We start from the raw sequence: 22,546 nt of genomic DNA on the forward strand, positions 1-22,546 counted from the left end.
TAAAGGCAAGAATTTATGAAAAATACTATCCAAATACGCGTATCGATCGTAGATCCAATGTACAACTCTGACATTGCAATTGTCTGCCATGCAGGACTTGGATCAGTCATTCATATCATTAACACGTCGACTGCCACGCTTGTTTTCACCTCTAAAAATATTTTCGACATTTGCAGAAATTGGAAAATAGAAATATTCGGTGGGTCAACGGTGTACTTTATTGCGTTCCTAACGACACTAACATGAATTGTCATACACGTTGAATCATGTGAACAAGAATGTCCACAGAAAAAGAGCGAATGTTAAGTTCAAAATTTTTGTTATATGCTTTTGTGCGCTTGCTTTATTACTGGTTAATGGTGCATTGGAAATAAAACTTTTACCTAAGTTTTACAGCTATAAGAAATTAATATGTGCAATGAAGAAAAGATGGAGATAAAAATAATGTTTGTTTTTCAGAGTTTAAGGAGGTATTGTTGTCTAGACTGTTAATTTCACTGCCCTTTTTGTGATTTTTTTTTTAACGATAGATAGGTTGTTTTGTACTGAGATTTTGTAGATATATTTATCCATCTTATAAGCATGTACAATATTTTTTTCATGGAAAAATATTAAAAATCATGGGAATTGTAACTTCTTATTTAATGGCTCTTTTGGAAAAGGTGCTCCAATGGCTTCCAGGATTCCAGATAATTTGAAACAGAGGGGGTTAAAGTATCTTCATAAGGAAGGTTGTAGTTATAGCAGGAACCAGGGCGAAGTCAAAATCCTGATAAATAAAGAAATGGCGACGTTTCAAGTATCGAATTTCTATTTGTTAATCGTTCTTTTGTCTTTAGCATATCAAAAAAAATAGTAAAACTCAATATTTTTTTAAATCCCTAGTTCCAGCTATAAAAGCGCGTCTGCTGAATATTCTCTCCAAATTTGAAGTCAATCGGTTTACTAGATCTTGAAATATCATGTAATCCAGTTTGAATGCGTTTTTCTAAACAAGAAGCTATAACTCTTGCAATTTTTAATATTTTTTTATGCAAAAAATACTGTACATACCTATAAGACAAATAAATATATCTGCAAAATGACACTACAAAACAACTTACTTGTCGTTAAAAAAAAAATCACAAAGAAAGGCCAAAGAAATGACAGCCTAGACAGCAATACTCCCTTAAATTAGCAAGGAGTAAAGTGAAGCATTTTTATCTTATTTAGATAACTCATTTTTTCATTGGATTGTTGAAGTCATAAGTCATAAGCCATAAGATAAAATATATGAAACATAAGTCAAAATCCTGATAAATAAAGAAATGGCGACGCTTCAAGTTTCGAATTTCTATTTGTTAATCGTTCTCTTGTCTTTAGCATATCAAAAAAAATAGTAAAACTCAATATTTTTTAAAATCTCTAGTTCCAGCTATAAAGGCGCGTCTGCTGAATATTCTCTCGAAATTTGAAGTCAATCGGTTTACTACATCTTCAAATATCATCTAATCCAGTTTGTGTGCGTTTTTTTAAACAAGAAGCTATAACTCTCGCAATTTTTAACATTTTTTGATGAAAAAAATACTATACATACGTATAAGACAAATAAATATATCTGCAAAATGTCACTGCAAAACAACCTACCTGTCGTTAAAAAAAAAATCACAAAAAAGGTCGAAGAAATGACAGCCTAAACAGCAATACTCCCTTAAATTAGCAAGGAGTAAAGTGAAGCATTTTTATTCTTGTTCGTTAAATAACTCATTTTTTCATTGGATTGTTGAAGTCATAAGTCGTAAGCCATAAGATAAAATATATGAAACATAAGTCAAAATCCTGATAAATAAAGAAATGGCGACGCTTCAAGTATCGAATTTCTATTTGTTAATCGTTCTTTTGTCTTTAGCGTATCAAAAGAAATAGTAAAACTCAATATTTTTTTAAATCTCTAGTTCCAGCTATAAGGGCGTATCTGCTGAATATTCTCTCGAAATTTGAAGTCAATCGGTTTACTACATCTTCAAATATCATCTAATCCAGTTTGAATGCGTTTTTTTAAACAAGAAGCTATAACTCTTGCAATTTTTAATATTTTTTGATGAAAAAAATACTGTACATACCTATAAGGCAAATAAATATATCTGCAAAATGTCACTGCAAAACAACCTACCTGTCGTTAAAAAAAAAATCACAAAAAAGGTCGAAGAAATGACAGCCTAGACAGCAATACTCCCTTAATGTGTTATACAGGGTGTTCGGCCACCCCTGAGAAAAATTTTAATGAGAGATTCTAGAGGCCAAAATAAGACGAAAATCAAGAATATCAATTTGTTGATTGAGGCTTTGTTAAAAAGTTATTAACGTTTAAAGTTCCGCCTGTAGATAGGCAACCTGCGCACAGCTGCGTGCGCGCGATAGTTCTCATTCAGCATGAGAAACTGTACTTAGTGACGTATCGACAGCCTTACAGTTTTCTGAGTGAGAATCACTATCACGCGTGCGCAGCTGTTCTCAAATTGCCGTTCTACAGACGGAACTTTAAACGTTAATAACTTTTTAACGAAGCCTCGATCAACAAATTGGTATTCTTGATTTTCGTCTTATTTTGGTCTCTAGAATCTCCCATTAAAATAACAAATTGATATTCTTGACTTTCGTCTTATTTGGGGCTCTAGAGTCTCCCATTAAAATTTTTCCTAGGTATGGCTGAACACCCTGTATATCATTTGAAATGAAGTGTATAGATAGTAATAAACTGAAGAATAAAATGTTTTATTTTGATGTAGATATGAGAAAGTAAAGTTTTCGACGTTATGTTAAAAAATGGATTTTTGTTTTTTGAGAAATGAAAGCTTGACATTTTCCCTTTTCTTCTCGTGAACTTTTCAAGTGTTAGGATGTTAGTTTAAGCTTTATGCGCTGGTCATCAGTGACCATCGTGGCAGTAAACGTGTATTAATAATCGACGTATACTAATAACCAATTTTTTATGGATTCAAGTGTTTCGTAGTAAATAAGCTTCCAAACTTTATCCGTTCTCTAACGCGAATACGATTTACAACTAAATTTTATGGTATTGTACGCTTTATTACGCTCGATTACAGAGACTTTGTTTATCTGTTACAGGCGAAGAAGGAAATCTACGATGTAAAACAACAAAGGCTATGTCTGGCACAGGATGAGTACAATCATCTCAATAATGCTTTAACGACGCTAGGCGCATCGCGTACTAGTTGTGAGTATACCTTAATGATAATAGTTATTTATCCGAATTTGTTTAATGCTCGAAATATTCTAGAATCTGATAATTCATCTAAATGGTTTCCTAGAGGGTCGTGATAATTATTGTTGGTTGCAATTATTTGTATAGAAAGGGTATAGTCGAATAAGGGTGTCAAATGTGCCCCCAAACCAAATTGAACGTGCGATTATTCGATAGCTTATCGAAAGAAAACCCATTGTACCAATTTCTAACCCAAAATCTCGACGGTGGGGGCGAATCCCGGCGGTTGGATCCGATCTCACGATTCGCCTCACTGCAAACTCAATTTAAACTTGATAATCATTTAACGTAAAAAATTGGGACGAATTGTTAATAATGATTATAAGTTAGTCAACAACTTCAAAGGTAATACAGTGCTACATATAACTTATACAGGGTGTTCGGCCACTCCAGGGAAAAATTTTAGTGGGAGATTCTAGAGGCCAAAATAAGACGAAAATCAAGAATACCAATTTGTTGATACAGACTCGGTTAAAATGTTATTAACGTTTAAAGTTCCGCCCGAACTGAATTTTTTTCTCGAAAATGTGCAGGATTTCGGGGGTATGTCTATTCACAAAAAATGATTGTATTTGACCCCCCCAGCTAAATATAATTTTTTTAGAACGATTTCAAAAATTCTATTTTCGCCGAAAAAATTAGGCACCTTTTCGAATTTTTTTTACGAAAGTGGGTAGGATTTCGAGGTTATGTATAATGACAAAAAATGATTGTAATTGACCCCCGGAATTGCAAATAATTTTTCCAAAACGATTTGAAATTTTTTTTTTCCTCGAAAAATTTAGGCACCTAATTAGATTTTCAGTAAGGAATTTTTTTCTCGAAAGTGCGTAGGATTTCGGGGGTATGTGTAATGACAAAAAATGATTGTAATTGACCCCCGCAACTGAAAATAATTTTTCCAAAACGATTTGAAATTCTTTTCCCCCCGTCGAAAAATTTCACATCTTCTGGAATTTTTTTCTCGAAAGTTGGTAGGATTTTGGAGGTATGTCTATTCACCAAAAATGATTGTATTTGACGCCTCTAGTTAAATATAATTTTTTTAGAACGATTTCAAAAATTCTATTTTCGCCGAAAAAATTAGGCACCTTTTCGAATTTTTTTTACGAAAGTGGGTAGGATTTCGAGGTTATGTATAATGACAAAAAATGATTGTAATTGACCCCCGGAATTGCAAATAATTTTTCCAAAACGATTTGAAATTTTTTTTTTTTTCCTCGAAAAATTTAGGCACCTAATTAGATTTTCAGTAAAGAATATTTCTCGAAAGTGCGTAGGATTTTGGGGGTATGTGTAATGACAAAAAATGATTGTAATTGACCCCCGCAACTGAAAATAATTTTTCCAAAACGATTTGAAATTTTTTTTCCCCCGTCGAAAAATTTTACACTTTCTCGAATTTTTTTCTCGAAAGTGGATAGGATTTCGGAGGTATGTCTATTCACCAAAAATGATTGTATTTGACCCCCCTAGCTAAATATAATTTTTTTAGAACGATTTCAAAAATTCTATTTTCGCCGAAAAAATTAGGCACTTTTTCGAATTTTTTTTACGAAAGTGGGTAGGATTTCGAGGTTATGTATAATGACAAAAAATGATTGTAATTGACCCCCGGAATTGCAAATAATTTTTCCAAAACGATTTGAAATTTTTTTTTTTTTCCTCGAAAAATTTAGGCACCTAATTAGATTTTCAGTAAAGAATATTTCTCGAAAGTGCGTAGGATTTTGGGGGTATGTGTAATGACAAAAAATGATTGTAATTGACCCCCGCAACTGAAAATAATTTTTCCAAAACGATTTGAAATTTTTTTTCCCCCGTCGAAAAATTTTACACTTTCTCGAATTTTTTTCTCGAAAGTGGATAGGATTTCGGAGGTATGTCTATTCACCAAAAATGATTGTATTTGACCCCCCTAGCTAAATATAATTTTTTTAGAACGATTTCAAAAATTCTATTTTCGCCGAAAAAATTAGGCACTTTTTCGAATTTTTTTTACGAAAGTGGGTAGGATTTCGAGGTTATGTATAATGACCAAAAATGATTGTAATTGACCCCCGGCATTGCAAATAATTTTTCCAAAACGATTTGAAATTTTTTTATTTTCCTCGAAAAATTCAGGCACCTAATTAGATTTTCAGTAAGGAATTTTTTTCTCGAAAGTGCGTAGGATTTCGGGGGTATGTGTAATGACAAAAAATGATTGTAGTTGACCCCCGCAACTGAAAATAATTTTTCCAAAACGATTTGAAATTTTTTTCCCTCGTCGAAAAATTTCACACCTTCTCGAATTTTTTTCTCGAAAGTGGATAGGATTTTGGAGGTATGTCTATTCACAAAAAATGATTGTATTTGACCCCCCCAGCTAAATATAATTTTTTTAGAACGATTTCAAAAATTCTATTTTCGCCGAAAAAATTAGGCACTTTTTCGAATTTTTTTTACGAAAGTGGGTAGGATTTCGGGGGTATGTGTAATGACAAAAAATGATTGTAGTTGACCCCCGCAACTGAAAATAATTTTTCCAAAACGATTTGAAATTTTTTTCCCTCGTCGAAAAATTTCACACCTTCTCGAATTTTTTTCTCGAAAGTGGATAGGATTTTGGAGGTATGTCTATTCACAAAAAATGATTGTATTTGACCCCCCCAGCTAAATATAATTTTTTTAGAACGATTTCAAAAATTCTATTTTCGCCGAAAAAATTAGGCACTTTTTCGAATTTTTTTTACGAAAGTGGGTAGGATTTCGAGGTTATGTATACTGACAAAAAATGATTGTAATTGACCCCCGGAATTGCAAATAATTTTTCCAAAACGATTTGAAATTTTTTTTTTTTCCTCGCGAAATTCAGGCACTTAATTAGATTTTCAGTAAGGAATTTTTTTCTCGAGAGTGCGTAGGATTTCGGGGGTATGTCTATTCACCAAAAATGATTGTAATTGACCCCCGCAACCGAAAATAATTTTTCCAGAACGATTTAAAATTTTTGAATCCAATTGTTAATAACTTTTTAACGAAGGCTCCATCAACAAATTGGTATTCTTGATTTTCGTCTTATTTTGGTCTCTAGAATCCCCCATTAAAATTTGTGCCAGGGTTGGCCGAACACCCTGTATAAATCAACTTGAAATCAAAATATTTGGTAAATAACATTTATCAAAAGAAATGAATTTAAAATTAGAATAAATTTTTTGCAACATTGGAATATAGGGGGAAACAGAAATAAAATTAATAATAGGACGGATGGATAGTAAACAGTATATTTACAACAATCAATTTTCTCGTAAACAAGGCCTCGAATGAAAAAATATTATTCTTTTTTTGTTATTGTTGGAATAAAAATCACCATGTCCCAACACTAGTTGTATATTCAGCAGTTGGTGTCCCTGGTGGGGATGTGATAAGTATAAATACGAGGGGGGAGGGAGTCACCGCGTGTACGTCCCCTTCTTCTAGAGTGTTTTGCCGCGAACTGTTATGTAAGATTACGTTTGACTGTAATTGCACGTATTTAAATGTAAATTTAGAAATATAAGTTTTGTGTTCAAATTAATAAAGTGTAGTATGCATTTGGTGTGCCACGGCCACGTGCTGCGCCAGTTAACAGTTACTTATTTTTACATGTAGAATCATCCTCTGTCCGGTTCTACCACTTGACACGTCTCACTCTCTACACATACGTAACATTTTTTTATGGACTATTTATAACAAATACAGCTAATTTTGATCTGAAAAGAAGTTTTTACTTTTTAAACCATATTTCATAATTTTATTAAACTGCGAAAGGATCAATGGATAAAAATAAGATTAGTTTTTTAGTCTCGTGATGTAATAAAAGTATGTATATTAAAAGATATAATTGTTATTCGTTCGTTTTGTTTCCAGTATGCTCCAGTTCGAGTTCATTGAGCACGAAGTACGATCCTGACCTTTTAAAATCTGATGTTGCTCTCGCAAGGAGCAGAGTTTCTCGATTGAAACGAGAACTCGAACAGATTCGAGCAGAAATGAACTGTACGCAACGAGGAGTAGACACCCTTGCAAGGTATTGTATTGTTTGTCTTATTCAGAAATTTATTTTTAATGATTATATGTTAAGCTCCATGTTAACCATATATGGTTAACAAGAGTTTTCACTCAGGTGCTAAACAAATTAATTCGTAAGATATTAAAAAAAATGAATCTGGATAGAAGTCTGACAGTAAACGTATTAAGCTAATTCTACCAACAGTTCACTTTGAAGTTATATTAGGCCATCCTCTAAGTAATGTCATATTCTGATGCTGATTTTCAGCAGATGAAATTAATACTTACAGCCATCTACAATTTTTGCATAGAATACAAAATTATAAATAAAAGGTTTCCATTTTAGAAAACAGAGTTTCCCTGCAAATATCTTGAAAGCGTTCATGGAATGTAAAAAAATAAGCGTTGATCTGTACTAGACCTAAACCTAATAACTAACGAGTAATTTAATTTTATTTCTTAACAATTTTCACTGCTCTGAGGAAATCTATAACAAAGTTGAGTCTCTTAATATAATCTCTTAATTAATAAAATAATCTCTCTTAAGATAATCACTTAAAATCGAATATCAATTTTACCAAAACGATATACCAAGCCAAACATTGTTACCAATATCATAGCTGACCCTATCTTGGGACATTTTGCTTTTATACTATTCCTTCGTTTTTATACTCTATGCCGATTAAAAGTGTTTATTTTGCTCAAAAATCTACAAATACACGTAAAATAAACACATGACAGCAACACTGTTACGTTTTTCCTAATTTATACCAAACACTAGTATAGAATAGTTTCCACATTTCTGAAAATCCCCAAGATTGAAAAATAGGAGATACATGTTTTTTTATTTTTGCCCGTTTTCATATTTAGAGATTGAAACCACTCCTCAAAATTTAGAAGATGAGGTGCAAAAAATCTTATTGTTAGTTTAAAGATCATACTGTACGTGTTGTGTCTAAAAAGTAATGAGTAATTTGCATTATAACTAGCCATCAGTCACTCTCATTAAGGAATAAACTACCCCTAATCATTTAAATTCCATAAGAAATCTTGCAAGTATAAATTATAATGTTCTATGATATCAAAGCAATGGTTGCCGCCCCCCACATACACAATTATAAAGCCACTAATTTGGCATTATAAAACATAAATTCTTTTCTTATAAATTCCAAGTCATTAATCGTAATATACATTTAAATGAGTAGAGGTAGTTTGTCCCTTGATAAGGGTGATCGATGAGCAGAACATATTCCATATAGCTAGTTGTAACGAAACTTAAGTTTGTACCAAGTTTTATAATGATTTCAACCAGTAAATATGAAAAGGGACAAAAATGAAATAAAAGCAAAGCGATCGGAGGCAAACACTGGGAACCATTTCTTATCAAATACGATGTTTCCCAGGGTGGCTCTATATTTTTTGAACACACCTTACACGGTGCTCGCATTCGATTTAATCGGAATGTTTAATCTTGTACAGCGTCGAGCAGAAGCTAAGCGGACACCATGGAGGTTGCTACAATATCACAGAGGCCCAGGCAATTATGACAGAACTTCGTAATATTCAAAAGTCCCTGAGCTCGGGCGAGAAAGAAAAAGCCGAATTGATGCAGTCTTTAGCGAAACTAAAGGACGAGTTAACAAGATTGCAGCTGTGCGAAGGTAGTCCCGAGGCAAGCACGCTCAGTTTACCTCAAGAGAAGCTCAGCACAGCGTCCCAGACTGATTTGTCGGGCGAGTTAATACCGATCGGCACGCGTTTAGCCGAAATGGCGCGAATGAGGTTGCAGTACGACGAGGCAAGGAAAAGGATACAGCACATTCAGCAGCAATTGGCGGACCTCGAGGAAAAGGTAACGCCCGGCCAGACGGAGAGCGACAAAGACAAGCTGTTGCTCTTTCAAGAAAAGGAACAGTTGCTCAGAGAACTCCGAAGTATTACGCCGCGCACGAGAACGCAACAGGATATGAAGAAGATTCAGAGCGAGATTCGTCGCCTGGAACAAGACTTAAACAATGCACTCGAATTGTCGAACAAAACCATAACTGATCGCGTCCGACTTCACGAGGAGAAACAGTTGTTGTTGCAACAATTGAGGGACGCTCTCCGTTCGATGGCGATGCTCGAAGGTCAATTGAAAACGCTCAGCGCGAGCACGCTCTCGGTGAGCAGCAGTTCTAGCCTGGGTAGTCTTAGTACGACCAGCAGCAAAGGTTCCCTAAGCTCTGGATTGAGTTTCACCGATATTTACGGGGGTCCGCAGTGTCTAGGCCCCGTTAGCTCGCAGCAAGAACGTCCGGTTGATATGGTCGACCTGCATAGGCGCGTGGAGAGATTGCTCAGAGGTTCGGAACAAAATAATCTCGTTAGCACGCCGTCGCCTGGCAGGTCTCAGCCAAGTTTGTCGCCGAGATCGAGCCTCTCCAGTGTCAGTCCGCCCGTCTCGCCGCTTTATGAGAACGCTCCGATGGGACCACCGCCCGCTTACGAGCATATAGAAATGCAAAGGAGGCGGCATCAGAGAGCCTCGGCTTCCTCGATCGTTCACCTAGATGGAAACCAATTGGAGGATCGATTGGCGGAACTTAGACTTAGTCAGCAGCAACTACCACCGCAGGAACAGTCGTGTAGTGGTTCGCAAGATCGTCTTAAACTAGTTGGTGGTCCTCATCCGCCCGTCGAACTGCAGTCGGGAAATATGTCTCAAGGCAGCGGTCTCGGTAGGCCTGTAAGTGCTATACAACATCAGATACCCTCGCAAGAACCACCGCCTCTTTCACCCATTAGCGAGACACCACCGCCCACTGAAATTCGCTCGAGAGCCAGTAGCTCCGGCACAAACACCAGGTCCGTTTCGGCCGCTGTTTCCGACGAAAGTGTCGCAGGAGATTCAGGAGTCTTCGAAGCGTCTAATCGGAGAAGACTTTCCGGAGTAATCGGTGACGTTGATTCGTTAGCACTCGGGGAGATGAGCTTGGAAACGGCACAAGTGCAAATCAAGCTTAGGTTTGTTACTTGTTCTTCACAGTGTACCAGTGGTTCTTAACTTTTCGACCACGGACTCCAACGTGAACGTAGATTACTGGGAGCCTGAGAACTTGCTCGTTGAATGTTTCGATATTTACTTTCGATATACAGGGTGTTCGACCACCTCTGGGAGAAATTTTAATGGAAGATTCTAGAGGCCAAAATAAGACGAAAATCAAGAATATCAATTTCTTGACTGAAGTTTCGTTAAAAAGTTAATTAAAAATTATTTTTGGTTCTGGGGGACAATTTCAATCATTTTTGGTGAATACACATACCCCCGAAATCCTACGCATTTTCGAGAAAAAAATTCTTTTTTAAAAATATAATGTGAGGTTGGAATTTTATCCTGAAATTTCATGCGTATGTTTAAAAACATTATAACTTCTGAACGGATTGAAGGATTCTAATGATTCTAATGATTCCAATGATAATAAGTTCTGGAGCTCCATAAAAATGAGCCGAAAAATTACATCGGATGTGAGTACTATCACTTGCTAACCTGCATACAACTGTGTGTGGGCGATAGTGGTTCTCACTCAGCATGAGAAACTCTACTTGTTAGTGACGTATCGACAGGCTCACAGTTTTCTGAGTGAGAACCACTATCACGCGTACGCAGCTGTTCGCAGATTGCCGTTCTGCAGGCGGAACTTTAAACGTTAATAACTCTTTAACGAAGCCTCGTTCAACAAATTGGTTTTCTTCATTGTCGTCTTATTGTGGCCTTTAGAATCTCCCGTTAAAATTTTTCCCAGGGATGGCCTAACTCCCTGTATACATGTATCATTATGCACAGAGTTAGGAAAATTTTATTTTCGAATAACGAATAAAATTCTTAATCTTTCAAGCAAGTGACAGGTACTGCCGCCTCGTCCTTTTTTATTGGGCCAATTTTAAAGTGATCGTGTTTTTAAAAAGATTGTCCGTTAAGAAGACGAATGGGGCTATGTTATCATATTTCTTCAGTTTTTTAAACAATTCGCCAGTACAAAGGCAGGATATTTGTTTTAAGGAATTACCAAAAAGATGGAAAAAAACAATTTTTTTGTTAACCGGAATAGTTTTTATTTGTTACGGTAAGACAGGAGCGAAACAGGATTGAAAAACATTGATTTAACTAATATGTGTTTAAGAACATTATTTTGAGAAACATTGTATAGAAAGAGGCCCCCATGATCTCCGTTAGACTGGCAAAAGAGGTCTGTCGAAAAAAGTTTAAGAATCACTGGTCTACAGTTCTGTTTTTTACATTAGAAAGTAAAATGCAATTCCTGTGTAAACATATAGTGTTATAAACGGAGATGATTATAGAAAAGTATTGATTTATTTAGATATTCCGTGTGCGACGGTCTACTTCATGTTGGCATCGAACGTGCGCGAAACCTGGCTGCCCTTTTTATTCCTAACAACGCGCAAGTGTGAGTATAATTTACTCGTATTTACATATAATTTAGATCTCGTTAGTGCGTACAAAAGTAAACGTTAATATACATTTTAAATAAAAATCACTACATCTCAACACTAGTTCCATATTCAACAGTTGGTATCCCTGGTGGGGGATGATACATGTATAAATACGGGGGGTCACCGCGTGTGTGTCTCCTTCTTCTGGAGTGTTTTGCTTCGAACTGTCGTGTAAGGTTACGTTGAACTGAAGTTGCGCGTGCTTAAATGTAAATTTAAAAATATAAGTTTTGTGTTCAAATTAATTAAGTGTAGTATTCATTTGGTGTGCCACGGCCACGTGCTGCGCAGATTTCGCCAGGTAACAAAACTGTTGCAAAACGTATTGAATAAGTAAGATTGATGTGTACATTTCAAACGAACTGTTACATTGTGTTTTACTAATTATACTGATGGACAAATATCCTGCAAACAGGTTCTCGAATGTACTTTTTCTAAGTTGTAGATACAATTGACCCTTCAGCAGCATGGGTTTGAACAACATGGATTCTTTTTTCTTTACAATTTTCGATAATAGGAGCTTTTGTTGGGTAGAATTGTGCCGATAGTTGTTAAAAACCGATGCACGTAAATTTGTAAAATTTACCACAAAGCCAATTATAGTAGTTATGGGGACAAACTCCCCATTTACTCCGTCCTGGCTACAGCTCTTGCGAGGATCATGAAAATAACAGTTCTCTCTTTGTTTTTATTTAGGTACATAAAAGCTGCATTACTTCCGATGCAACCACCCATTAATCACATGTGTTGTACAAAACCTGTCGTGGATTTGCACAAACCAACCTTCGGTGAAACATTCCCGATTGCTGTACCACTTAATAAGCTGTATACGAAGACGCTGCAAGTTAACGTTTGGTGTACAGGCAATGAGTCTGAGGAGTGCTTGGTACGTGCTTCTTGTTCTTTCTGTTATTTTTACTTTTTAATAGCGACGAGTCATTGACAATATAATAAACCACATGTATTTATATGAAGCACCCATTCATGAGGTTACATATATTTTATTGTATTGTCAATTATTATTTTATTTATATTATATATATTTTATTTCTCACTATTTTGTGTACATGTAGAATGTTCACGTCATTGCTAGCCAGCATTTTTTTCACTAATGGTAATTATATTGAAAAAATGAAAGAAAGAAAAGTTTTGCCATCTTTTATAATGAACATAATAGTATTTGTTAATGCTTTATATTTGAAACAATTTTCGAGATTACCAACAATTTAAAACATTCTGTATTCTACAGTCATTTGCTCCTTTATCTTTGTTGCATTTATTATTCCTGAAACAGATACTTACAATTAGTGCGTAAGAAAGCATTTATGGAACTGTTGTATTTATTGCATTACCAATTTTGTGTTTCAGGGATCTGCCCAAGTATCCCTTGCAGACTTTAGCCCAGAATTGCCAAGCGTGAAATGGTACAATATACTGTCCTTCCGCTTCATGCAACCGCCTGACAGCCCTAGCACGAGCACCAGCAACAACAACAGCATCTGCATTAGCATATCGAGGCAAGCTAAACACGATAAACAAGAATCTGACATATCAGTCTATCGTAGTGGACAGAATACAAAAGAGGAGAGCAGCGACGAAAGTACAATAATCAGCTCTCAGACATCTACTTTGACAAGGAATCAAGGATGCGATGAGCTGCAGACAGCTATCTCGTTGAGGCTAGAGGAACTAGCTAATTGCTTGGGAAGCCCCGAAGAAGAGGATGAAAATGCTGGTAGCGAAAGCGGAAGTGACGACAGCGACGAAGAGGGGATTATCGTTGAATTCATGATGGAAGATAATGTTTTAGAGGATGTCTTGGAACACGAGGTAACGTTAATTCTAATTAGCCGTTTACGACTTTTCTTTCAAATATCTATGTTACAATTTAAATTCTCTCCTTTCAACACTTTCGCTACCACGTCGCTCATATTATACGAGCAACAGTGAATTAGAAAAATCAAGGTCTTTTTAAGACAAAATTAAACATCTCCATCGTTTGAATATAGGCGATTCTGTATGTGATTGCAGACAATATTTTATGTTGATTTCCGTATACTGTTAATTAACTATTGTCAAAGAAATCATTAGATATTAAGGCATTTTCATTTGAAGAATCACTTGATTCAGTCCATTGTATACCATAAAATGTTGCAAAAGTTCCATACAGGGTGTTCGCACCATATTATTAGTCGGCGATTTTTTCGAAAACTATTACAATTAGAAAAAATTAAAAAAGAAAAATGTTTTACAGTTTTTTTATGGCTTACAGAATAGTATACAGGGTGTCTTATTTAAGTGAGAACAGCAGGATGGACTCGAAAGAAGTTAGTAAAAAAATGTTCGTACAAAAGTTGTTTGGTAGAAGGGGCTACATCATGTAGTACCAATTGTTTTCTTGTGAGTGGAATGGTGGGGGAGATCTGAAGAGCAAAGCACCTCCTTAGATTTGTCTTAGTGCCTGCTGTTACTTTTTGAAGAAAAAAATATAGCATTCCATTTAAGAAAATTATATTGCCCTTCAGATCTCCCCCACCACTCCCCTTACAAGAAAACGATTAATACTACATGATGTAGCCCCTTCTACCAAACAACTTTTGTACGAACATTTGTTTACTAACTCGTTCTGAGATATCCTTAAACAAGACACCCTGTATATTAATTTTGAATTCTTACATTATTTTTCGAGAAATATTATACGATGACCTTCGAGGTTAAATAGAATCGAAAACAAAAAAAAGATTTTGAATATTTTATAGTATAGATATCCGCATGTTGAATTATACAGGGTGTTCGACCACCCCTGGGAAAAATTTTAATGGGAGGTTCTAGAGGCCAAAATAAGATGAAAATCAAGAATACCAATTTGTTAATGGAAGCTTCGTTACAAAGTTATTAACAATTAAATTCAAAAATTTCAAATGGTTCTGGAAAAATTATTTTTGGTTGTAGGGGTCAATTATAAGCATTTTTGGTGAATAGACGCATCCCTGAAATCCTACCCACTTTCGAGGGAAAAAATCGAGAGAAAGTAGGTACTGAAATTTTTTGGCAAAAAAAAAATTTTTCAAATCGTTCTAAAAAAATTATTTTCGGTTGCAAGAGTCGATTACAAACATTTTTGATCATTACACATACCCCCGATATCCTACGTATTTTCGAGAAAAAAATTCCTTACCGAAAATCTAATTTCAGGCCAGAAATCGTTCCCCGAAATTTCATGCGTATCTTTAAAACACCATAACTCCTGAACGGATTGGACGATTTTAATGTTTAAAAAGGCAAACAACGCCTATTTTGGTGTAGAATATGTAGAAATTCTAACAATAATGAAAAAGTTGTTCTTTAACCCCGTAAAATGAGAAAAACCACATAAAAATGGTCCAATTTTCAAACAGCCAATACTCCTACAATAATGAATATATTTCAATGAAACTTTTTTCTGAAGTAGAGCTCACGGGTACCTACAAAAAAGTATTACACAACTTTTCTCTAGGACGTCAAATAAAATTACTAAATATCAAAAACGAATTTTGAAGAAAAATCGACCCAGGGGTAGTTTCTAAATTTTTCGACGAAAAAAAAAAATTTCAAATCGTTCTAAAAAAAATACTTTTGGCTGCATGGGGCAATTACAATCATTTTTGGTGAACAGTCATATCCCCAAAATCCTACTCATTTCTTAGAAAAAAATTCGAGAATGTGTGAAATTTTTCGATAAAATTAAAAAATTTCAAATCGTTCTGGAAAAATTATTTCCGGTTGCGGGGGTCAATTATAATCATTTTTGGCCAATAGACATACCCCCGAAATCTTGCGCATTTTCGAGAAAAAAATTCAGTACAGGCGAAACTTTAAACGTTAATAACTTTTTAACGAAGCCTCCATCAACAAATTGGTATTCTTGATTTTCGTTTTATTTTGGCCTCTAGAATCTTCCATTAAAATTTTTCCCAGGGGTGGTCGAACACCCAGTATAATCAGTTTCTTACGAATAAGAGAAACGAAAATAACTTTTAGAAACAATTTCTTTCGAGCAACGAATAAAATTTCAAGAATAATATGGTGAGCAACAGTATAATACAAATGTTTCTCAACATATAGTACTGTTCATTTGAATAGCCTCGCCTATTTTTTAAATATATTATTTGTAATTGTTGGAATAAAAATCACCGCATCTCAACACTAGTTGCAAGTTCAGCAGTTGGTATCCCTGGTGGGGGTCAGACATGTATAAATACGGGGGTTCACCGCGTTTGCGTTCCCTTCTTCTGGAGTGTTCTGCCTCGAAGTGTTGTGTAAGGTTAGGTTGAATTGGAGTTGCACGTGTGTAAATGTAAATTTCAAAATATAAGTTTTGTGTTCAAATTAATTAAGATCTCGCCAGTTAACAGTAATGTGAAAGGAAATATTTTTTTCGTTACTTCTTATTTTTTATTTACATTGTTTTCCTACGTAAAAATTGAAAAATATTTATATTATTTAAAATGATTAAATGAAATCCAAAAACATGTTTTTTAACGCGAATTGCATGAATAGCCTAGCTTAAAAAATTAAGCGAAAGTATAAAATTTACAGTAAAATTTCAGTTTCTATCAGTTTCATATTCTTTACTTATGTTTCATATTTTTTGTCTTATGGCTTATGACTTATGACTTCAAAAATCCGATGAAAAAATGAGTTATTTAACGAACAAGGATAAACATGCTTCACTTTATTCCTTGCTAATTTAAGGGAGTATTGCTGTCTAGGCTGTCATTTCTTCAGCCTTTTTTTGCGATTTTTTTTTAACAACAGGTAGGTTGTTTTGCAGTGACATTTTGCAGATATATTTATTTGTCTTATAGGTATGTATAGTATTTTTTTTATCAAAAAATACTAAAAATTGCAAGAGTTATAGCTTCTTGTTTAAAAAAACGCATTTAAACTGGCTTACATGATACTTCAAGATCTAGCGGACCGATTGATTTCAAATTTGGAGAGAATATTCAGCAGACACGCTTTTATAGCTGGAACTAGAGATTTAAAAAGATATTGAGTTTTACTATTTTTTTTGGTACACTAAAGACAAAAGAACAATTAACAAATAGAAATTCGAAACTTGAAGCGTCGCCATTTCTTTATTTATCAGGATTTTGACTTCTCCCTAGTTCCTGCTATAACTACAACCTTCCTTATGAAGATACTTTAACCCCCTCTATTTCAAATTATCTGGAATCCCGGAAGCCATTGGAGCACCTTTTCTAAAAGAGCCATTAAATAAGAAGTTATAATTCCCACGATTTTTAATATTTTTCCATGGAAAAAATATTGTACATGCTTATAAGATGAGTAAAAATATCTACAAAATTTCAGTACAAAACAGCCTATCTATCATTAAAAAAAAATCACAAAAAGGGCAGTGAAATTGACAGTCTAGACAGCAATGCCTCCTTAATACTTTGATTGCCACGTCACCCATATATGGGTGACAGAACTCTTAACGGTGGAACTAAAACAATTAATTCTCAAGTTGAAATGTTAATGAAAAAAATAATTTTGAATAGGCTTCATAAATTTTAGTGAGATCATGAATGTGGCAAGTACGACAAGTTTTAACTTATGTAGTTTACAATTGTCTAAAATCAAAGTTTTGATCTCGTAAATAATTGTATGATTTTAGAGTGACAGTCAACGTGTTAATAGCACTAATAAGATCAGAATGGCCTAGAGGTTTCTATATTACTTTCCGCTACCATACATTTGAAGTACCATACGTGAAATATGAACCATGGTACTGATATCACTAAGAATAATAATAATAGTAATGATAAGTTCGTAATGACATATACACATATATGAACATGTACATCCTCTGAAAGACAGTATGACTTGCAAGTAATGATAATGTTTAAATAGTAATGATTCGTATGATAACGATTAAAAGAAAAAAGTACAGTATATATTCTTGCCGTATTATTTTGTATTTTGAGTTTTGTTTCTTTAATTTCCAATAATTGACATGTTCCTTTGGATTTCTGAACCTTTTTATGTCATCATTAGGCGGCAATGTATATTAGCAGAAGTAAGTAAAGGCAGGAAACAAAAGACAACTGCATCGAGTATGACAGTGCCCGACAAACAATTTTAGGTACCCCTAAATATAAGAAAATAAGAAGTTACTCTTTTCAACTTAGAGGTTTCTATATTACTTTCCGCTACCATACATTTGTCTATAGAGAGCCATTGTTAGACACGCTGTGGGCCATACTAGGAAAGTTCTAAAAATTTGCCTCGTAACGAAAGTGTTAATACTATAATCTTCATAACTGTGCATGTTTTGTAATCGTATCGTAAGTTTATCGAGTAAACTTAATAAATATAAATGTAATAGGAGGATGAGGAGTTAAACGAAGAGGCCAAGCAGACTCAAGATAAGGAAACCAATACCGAATGTATTTTTATCCCAGAACAAGGAAAACAAAGGAAACTATCAGCGGCTGGTATTGCACCAAATAATGCTATATACGACGATAGAAATTCTATTGTAATTAAAAGGAGTCAAACATTTTCACCTAGCGCTGCAGTTAGCAAAAATCACTATATTTGTCGAGTGAGTATCGATTTCGTCAAGACATTGTTCTCCACATATTGTTCGATTAATTTCTTTATTCTTCTACAGCTGAATCGGAGCGATAGTGACAGTAGTATGCCACTTTATCGTAGAGGGGGTCCTTTCCAACGAAATTCGGTCGAAAGACGGTCTCTTCGGTGGCGACGTCCTTCGTCCGCGCTTAGTTGTAAAACAACTTCGAAAAAATGCACTAATCTGCCACCTACTGCTAGAACTTCGTTAGATCTTGAATTGGATCTTCAAGCGCAGCACGCTAGATTGAGCAATCTTCAAGACGAGCTCAGCAGAATGCGCGAATTAAAGCAAAGGTTAGAGCAAGCGCGTGAAAAAGGAGATACCGATTTTACAACCTGGCTGCTAGAGGATCACAAGTTCCAAAGTTTCATGGCACAAGCTGAGAGTGGAAAAAGTGGAAAGACCGCTGAAGATAAAAGAGTGGAGAAAATGTTGAAGAGAACATCGAAAGAGATTTATAAACTGAGGAAAACGAAAGCCGGCAAAGGAAAACCAGATATTATTTCTTTCAAGTATGTACATTAACATATAGCTACAGTGAACGTCGGATATATGCCCGAACTCATCACCACTGAGGGGAGATTACCCTTCTTGACACATCACAAAGCTCGCCAGTCAAGAAGTACCTTTTACTTTACTGTTCTTTTCTACGTTTGACAGTCGACTCAGACTGTTTCCATAACACTGTTCTACAAATAAAATTTTTTTTTTTGTTTTTCAATATCCACTAGGTAATTCTTATAGAGCTTAGTTCCCTAAACACGAATCTGGAAACGGAATTGCTGTATCACCCTCAGTTTTCGAAAAACACGAGTTTTTGTAAAAACGTCCAATTTTGGGCAAAAACGAGGTATTACGCGAAAATTAAAAATATCAGAAATTTCCACTTTGTCTTAAAAGATAGAGGAGAGATTCCTGAATATGCTAACATCAATAGTTATAATATTTTGTGCTTTTGAATCGTTGTAAATGATCGCCAAAATTTAAAAATGTGTCAAAGTACATACTTTATACACAATACTTTTGCATATTTACGAAAAGTTCTTTATCTGACACGAAAACTATACACAGAATCTGATTCTGCAAACATTTATGAGGAAGAAACTGTCCAACAGAGGTGTAGAAGCCGTCCTGAATTGTCACAAGTCAAGAAAATGTTCGTCGGCAACGCGTGCACGGCGTTTTGCCGCCACATGGCCATCGCTAGCCTACCAGCGCCGTAGCTACGCATAATCGATGCAACACTGATAATATATTAGGTTCCCAATCCCTGTATGTGTTTATCATGTTTAATTTTTTAATCTGTTTGTGGATTTGTAAAAAACATTTTCCGATCATTTCCATTTCTAAACAATTTCGATGTTCATTGTATGTATATGATCTTTCTTAGAAAAGCGTACATGTTCGAGTGATTCCATTGATGGATTTACATGAATTTTGAAAATATAATTCAGTAATTAGTATCATACAGTGTACAACAATATTAAGCAATAAAAGTTACAAAAATAAAATCAAATATATTATGTACAGAGTGCATACCCTATTGTACCATTACACCAGTTTCGCTTGTAGGTAGCTACGGCACTGCCGCGCCGAGATAGGCAAGCGATGGTCGCGTGGCGGTAAAACATCGTGCACGCGTTGCCGATGAACATTTTTTCGACCTGTGACAATTGAAAACGGCTTCTATACTTCTGTTGGACAGTTTCTTCTTCAGAAATGTCTGCTGAATCAAATCCTGTGTATAGTTTTCATGTCAGGTAAAGAACTTTTCGTAAATATGCAAAAGTATTGTGCATAAAGTGCGTACTTGGACACTTTTTCAAACTTTGGCGATCATTTATAACCGTTCAAAAACACAAAATATTATAACTATTGATGTTAGCACATTCAGGAATCTCTCCTCTATCTTTTAAGACTAAGTGGAACTTTCTGATGTTTTTAATTTTCACGTAATACCTCGTTTTTGTTAAAAATTGAGCGTTTTTACATAAACTCGTGTTTTTCGAAAACTGAGGGTGATACAGCAATTCCATTTTCAGATTCGTGTTTAGGAAACAGGGCTCTACAAGAATCACCTAGTGGTTATAAGAAAACAAAATTCGTGTTAAACAGTGTAATTAGAATCAATCTATTTATTCCATAAACGCCTGGCTTGGAGCCCCAATTTTCGGGCATACATCCAACTTTTACTCCATATAGAGAAACTTCGTTTTCAAAATATTGTATAAGTAATTAACATTCTTATTAACATCATGGGCATGTGTTTGTTGTCTGTGAGTGTACGCGCGCCTGCGTTACGTATACTTAACACTAGGTTTACGGACACTCGTTGCGCATATTTTTATTATAATTCGCTACGTTGACAGTTGCATTGAAATGCAGTTTTTCTTTTAATTAGAGGATACATCCGTATCATTACGTCAATTCAATTCAACATAAATTGCTAACAAATAGTATTTATGAGTACTATAACGTTAAGTTTAAAATCTTAATGCGTCAAATTGCTTTTATATCGAAAACGAGGCCTGAGATTGGAAAATGGGAAAAAATCTTTTAATTGCTCATTGAAGAATTTGCACGTTTCCCTTATTTTGTCGTTTTAAAACACCCTATAGAGAATTAGATAAATTTTACACACAAATTAATAGAAATTTTAGACCCATTCGTAGGATTGGAAAATGAGAAAAGATCTTTTAATTACTCATTGAAGAATTTGCACGTTTCCCTTATTTTGCCGTTTTAAAACACCCTATAGAGAGTTAGATAAATTTTACACACAAATTAATAGAAATTTTAGACCCATTCGTAAACTAATTACCATTTTTGTGCAATTTACAAATTTATTCGTAAATTAAAATCTATTGAAAGATTTTTTCAATCGAAATTTAGATGAGCGAAGCTACAGCCAGAAACTAGTTTACGAGTACGATATCAAATTTTTATTTGATATTCGTGAATATAATGTGTCCAACTTTACATATGTGTCCATAATTATGAAAGTGTTCTAAGTCGTGTATGTATTTCTTGTTTCGAGAAAATTTAGTGAATTGCATTTGAATAAATTAAGAAATATTTTTATATTATGCAACATTTTAATTTAGAATTTTATTAGTCTTGATTAATGGAAACTTATGAATATGAAATTTTGTGTGTATTCATCGCAAATGATTGTAATTGAGCGCCGCAGCCAAAAATAATTTTTTCAGCATGATTTGAAACTTTTTAATTTAATTTTTTAATAACTTTTTAACGAAACCTCAGTCAAGAAATTGATATTCTTGATTTTCGTCTTTTGGCCTCTAGAATCCCCCATTAAAATTTTTCCCAGGGATGGCTGAATACCCTGTATAAATTATTTTTCCGCCATATTTAATTCGGAAGAGCCCAACTGAATTAATGCACTTTTATAATAGAACCAAATGAATTCCATATACAGGGTGTTCGGCCACACCTGGGGAAAATTTTAATAGGGGATTTTAGAGGCCAAGATAAGACGAAAATCAAGAATACCGATCTGTTGATGGAGGCTACGTTAAAAAGTTATTAACAATTAAATTCAAAAATTTAAAATCGTTCTGGAAAAATTATTTTCAGTTGCGGGGGCCAATTACAATAACTTTTGGTCATTAGACATACCCTTGAAATTCTACCCACTTTCGAGGAAAAAAATCGGGTAGGCGCTGAAATTTCTCGACGAAAAAAAAAGACTTTCGAATCGTCTTGGAAAAATTATTTTTAACTCCAGAGGTCAATTGCAGGCATTTTTTATCAACAGACATACCCCCGAAATCCTTCTCAGTTTCGAGAAAAAAATTCCTTACCAAAAATATAATTTCTGGCCAGAAATGTCTGCCCGAATTTTCATGTGAATTTTTAAAATGTCATAACTTCTGAATGGATTGGACGATTTTAATATTTAAAAAAGCAAACTACGCGTATTTTGATGGAAAATATGTACAAATGGCAAAAATATTCGAAAAGTTGGTCCTTGACAAACAAAATGAGAAAAACCTCATAAAAATGGTGCAATTTTCAAATAGTCATAACTCTTACGATAGTGAATATATTTTAATAAAACTTTTTTCTGAAGTAGAGCTCACGGGTTCCTACAAAAAAGTATTAAT

The 22,546-nt window shown here is 34.6% G+C and overlaps 1 protein-coding gene across 2 annotated transcripts in view; it reads left to right on the top strand.

The window, feature by feature from the left end:
• Positions 1-22,546, top strand: part of Kibra (WW and C2 domain containing protein kibra) — a 239,783-nt gene that overhangs the window by 165,019 nt on the left and 52,218 nt on the right. For both annotated transcript variants that reach the window (XM_076771501.1, XM_076771500.1), the window contains exons 5-12: positions 3,109-3,217; positions 7,157-7,316; positions 8,777-10,303; positions 11,659-11,745; positions 12,488-12,677; positions 13,160-13,621; positions 18,165-18,383; positions 18,453-18,931. In XM_076771501.1, coding sequence (XP_076627616.1) covers positions 3,109-3,217; positions 7,157-7,316; positions 8,777-10,303; positions 11,659-11,745; positions 12,488-12,677; positions 13,160-13,621; positions 18,165-18,383; positions 18,453-18,931 — 3,233 coding nt within the window. The remainder of the gene's footprint in view (positions 1-3,108; positions 3,218-7,156; positions 7,317-8,776; positions 10,304-11,658; positions 11,746-12,487; positions 12,678-13,159; positions 13,622-18,164; positions 18,384-18,452; positions 18,932-22,546) is intronic.

The sequence above is a fragment of the Colletes latitarsis genome, chromosome 8, assembly GCF_051014445.1.
Source record: "Colletes latitarsis isolate SP2378_abdomen chromosome 8, iyColLati1, whole genome shotgun sequence".
In the NCBI taxonomy this organism is placed as follows: domain Eukaryota; kingdom Metazoa; phylum Arthropoda; class Insecta; order Hymenoptera; family Colletidae; genus Colletes; species Colletes latitarsis.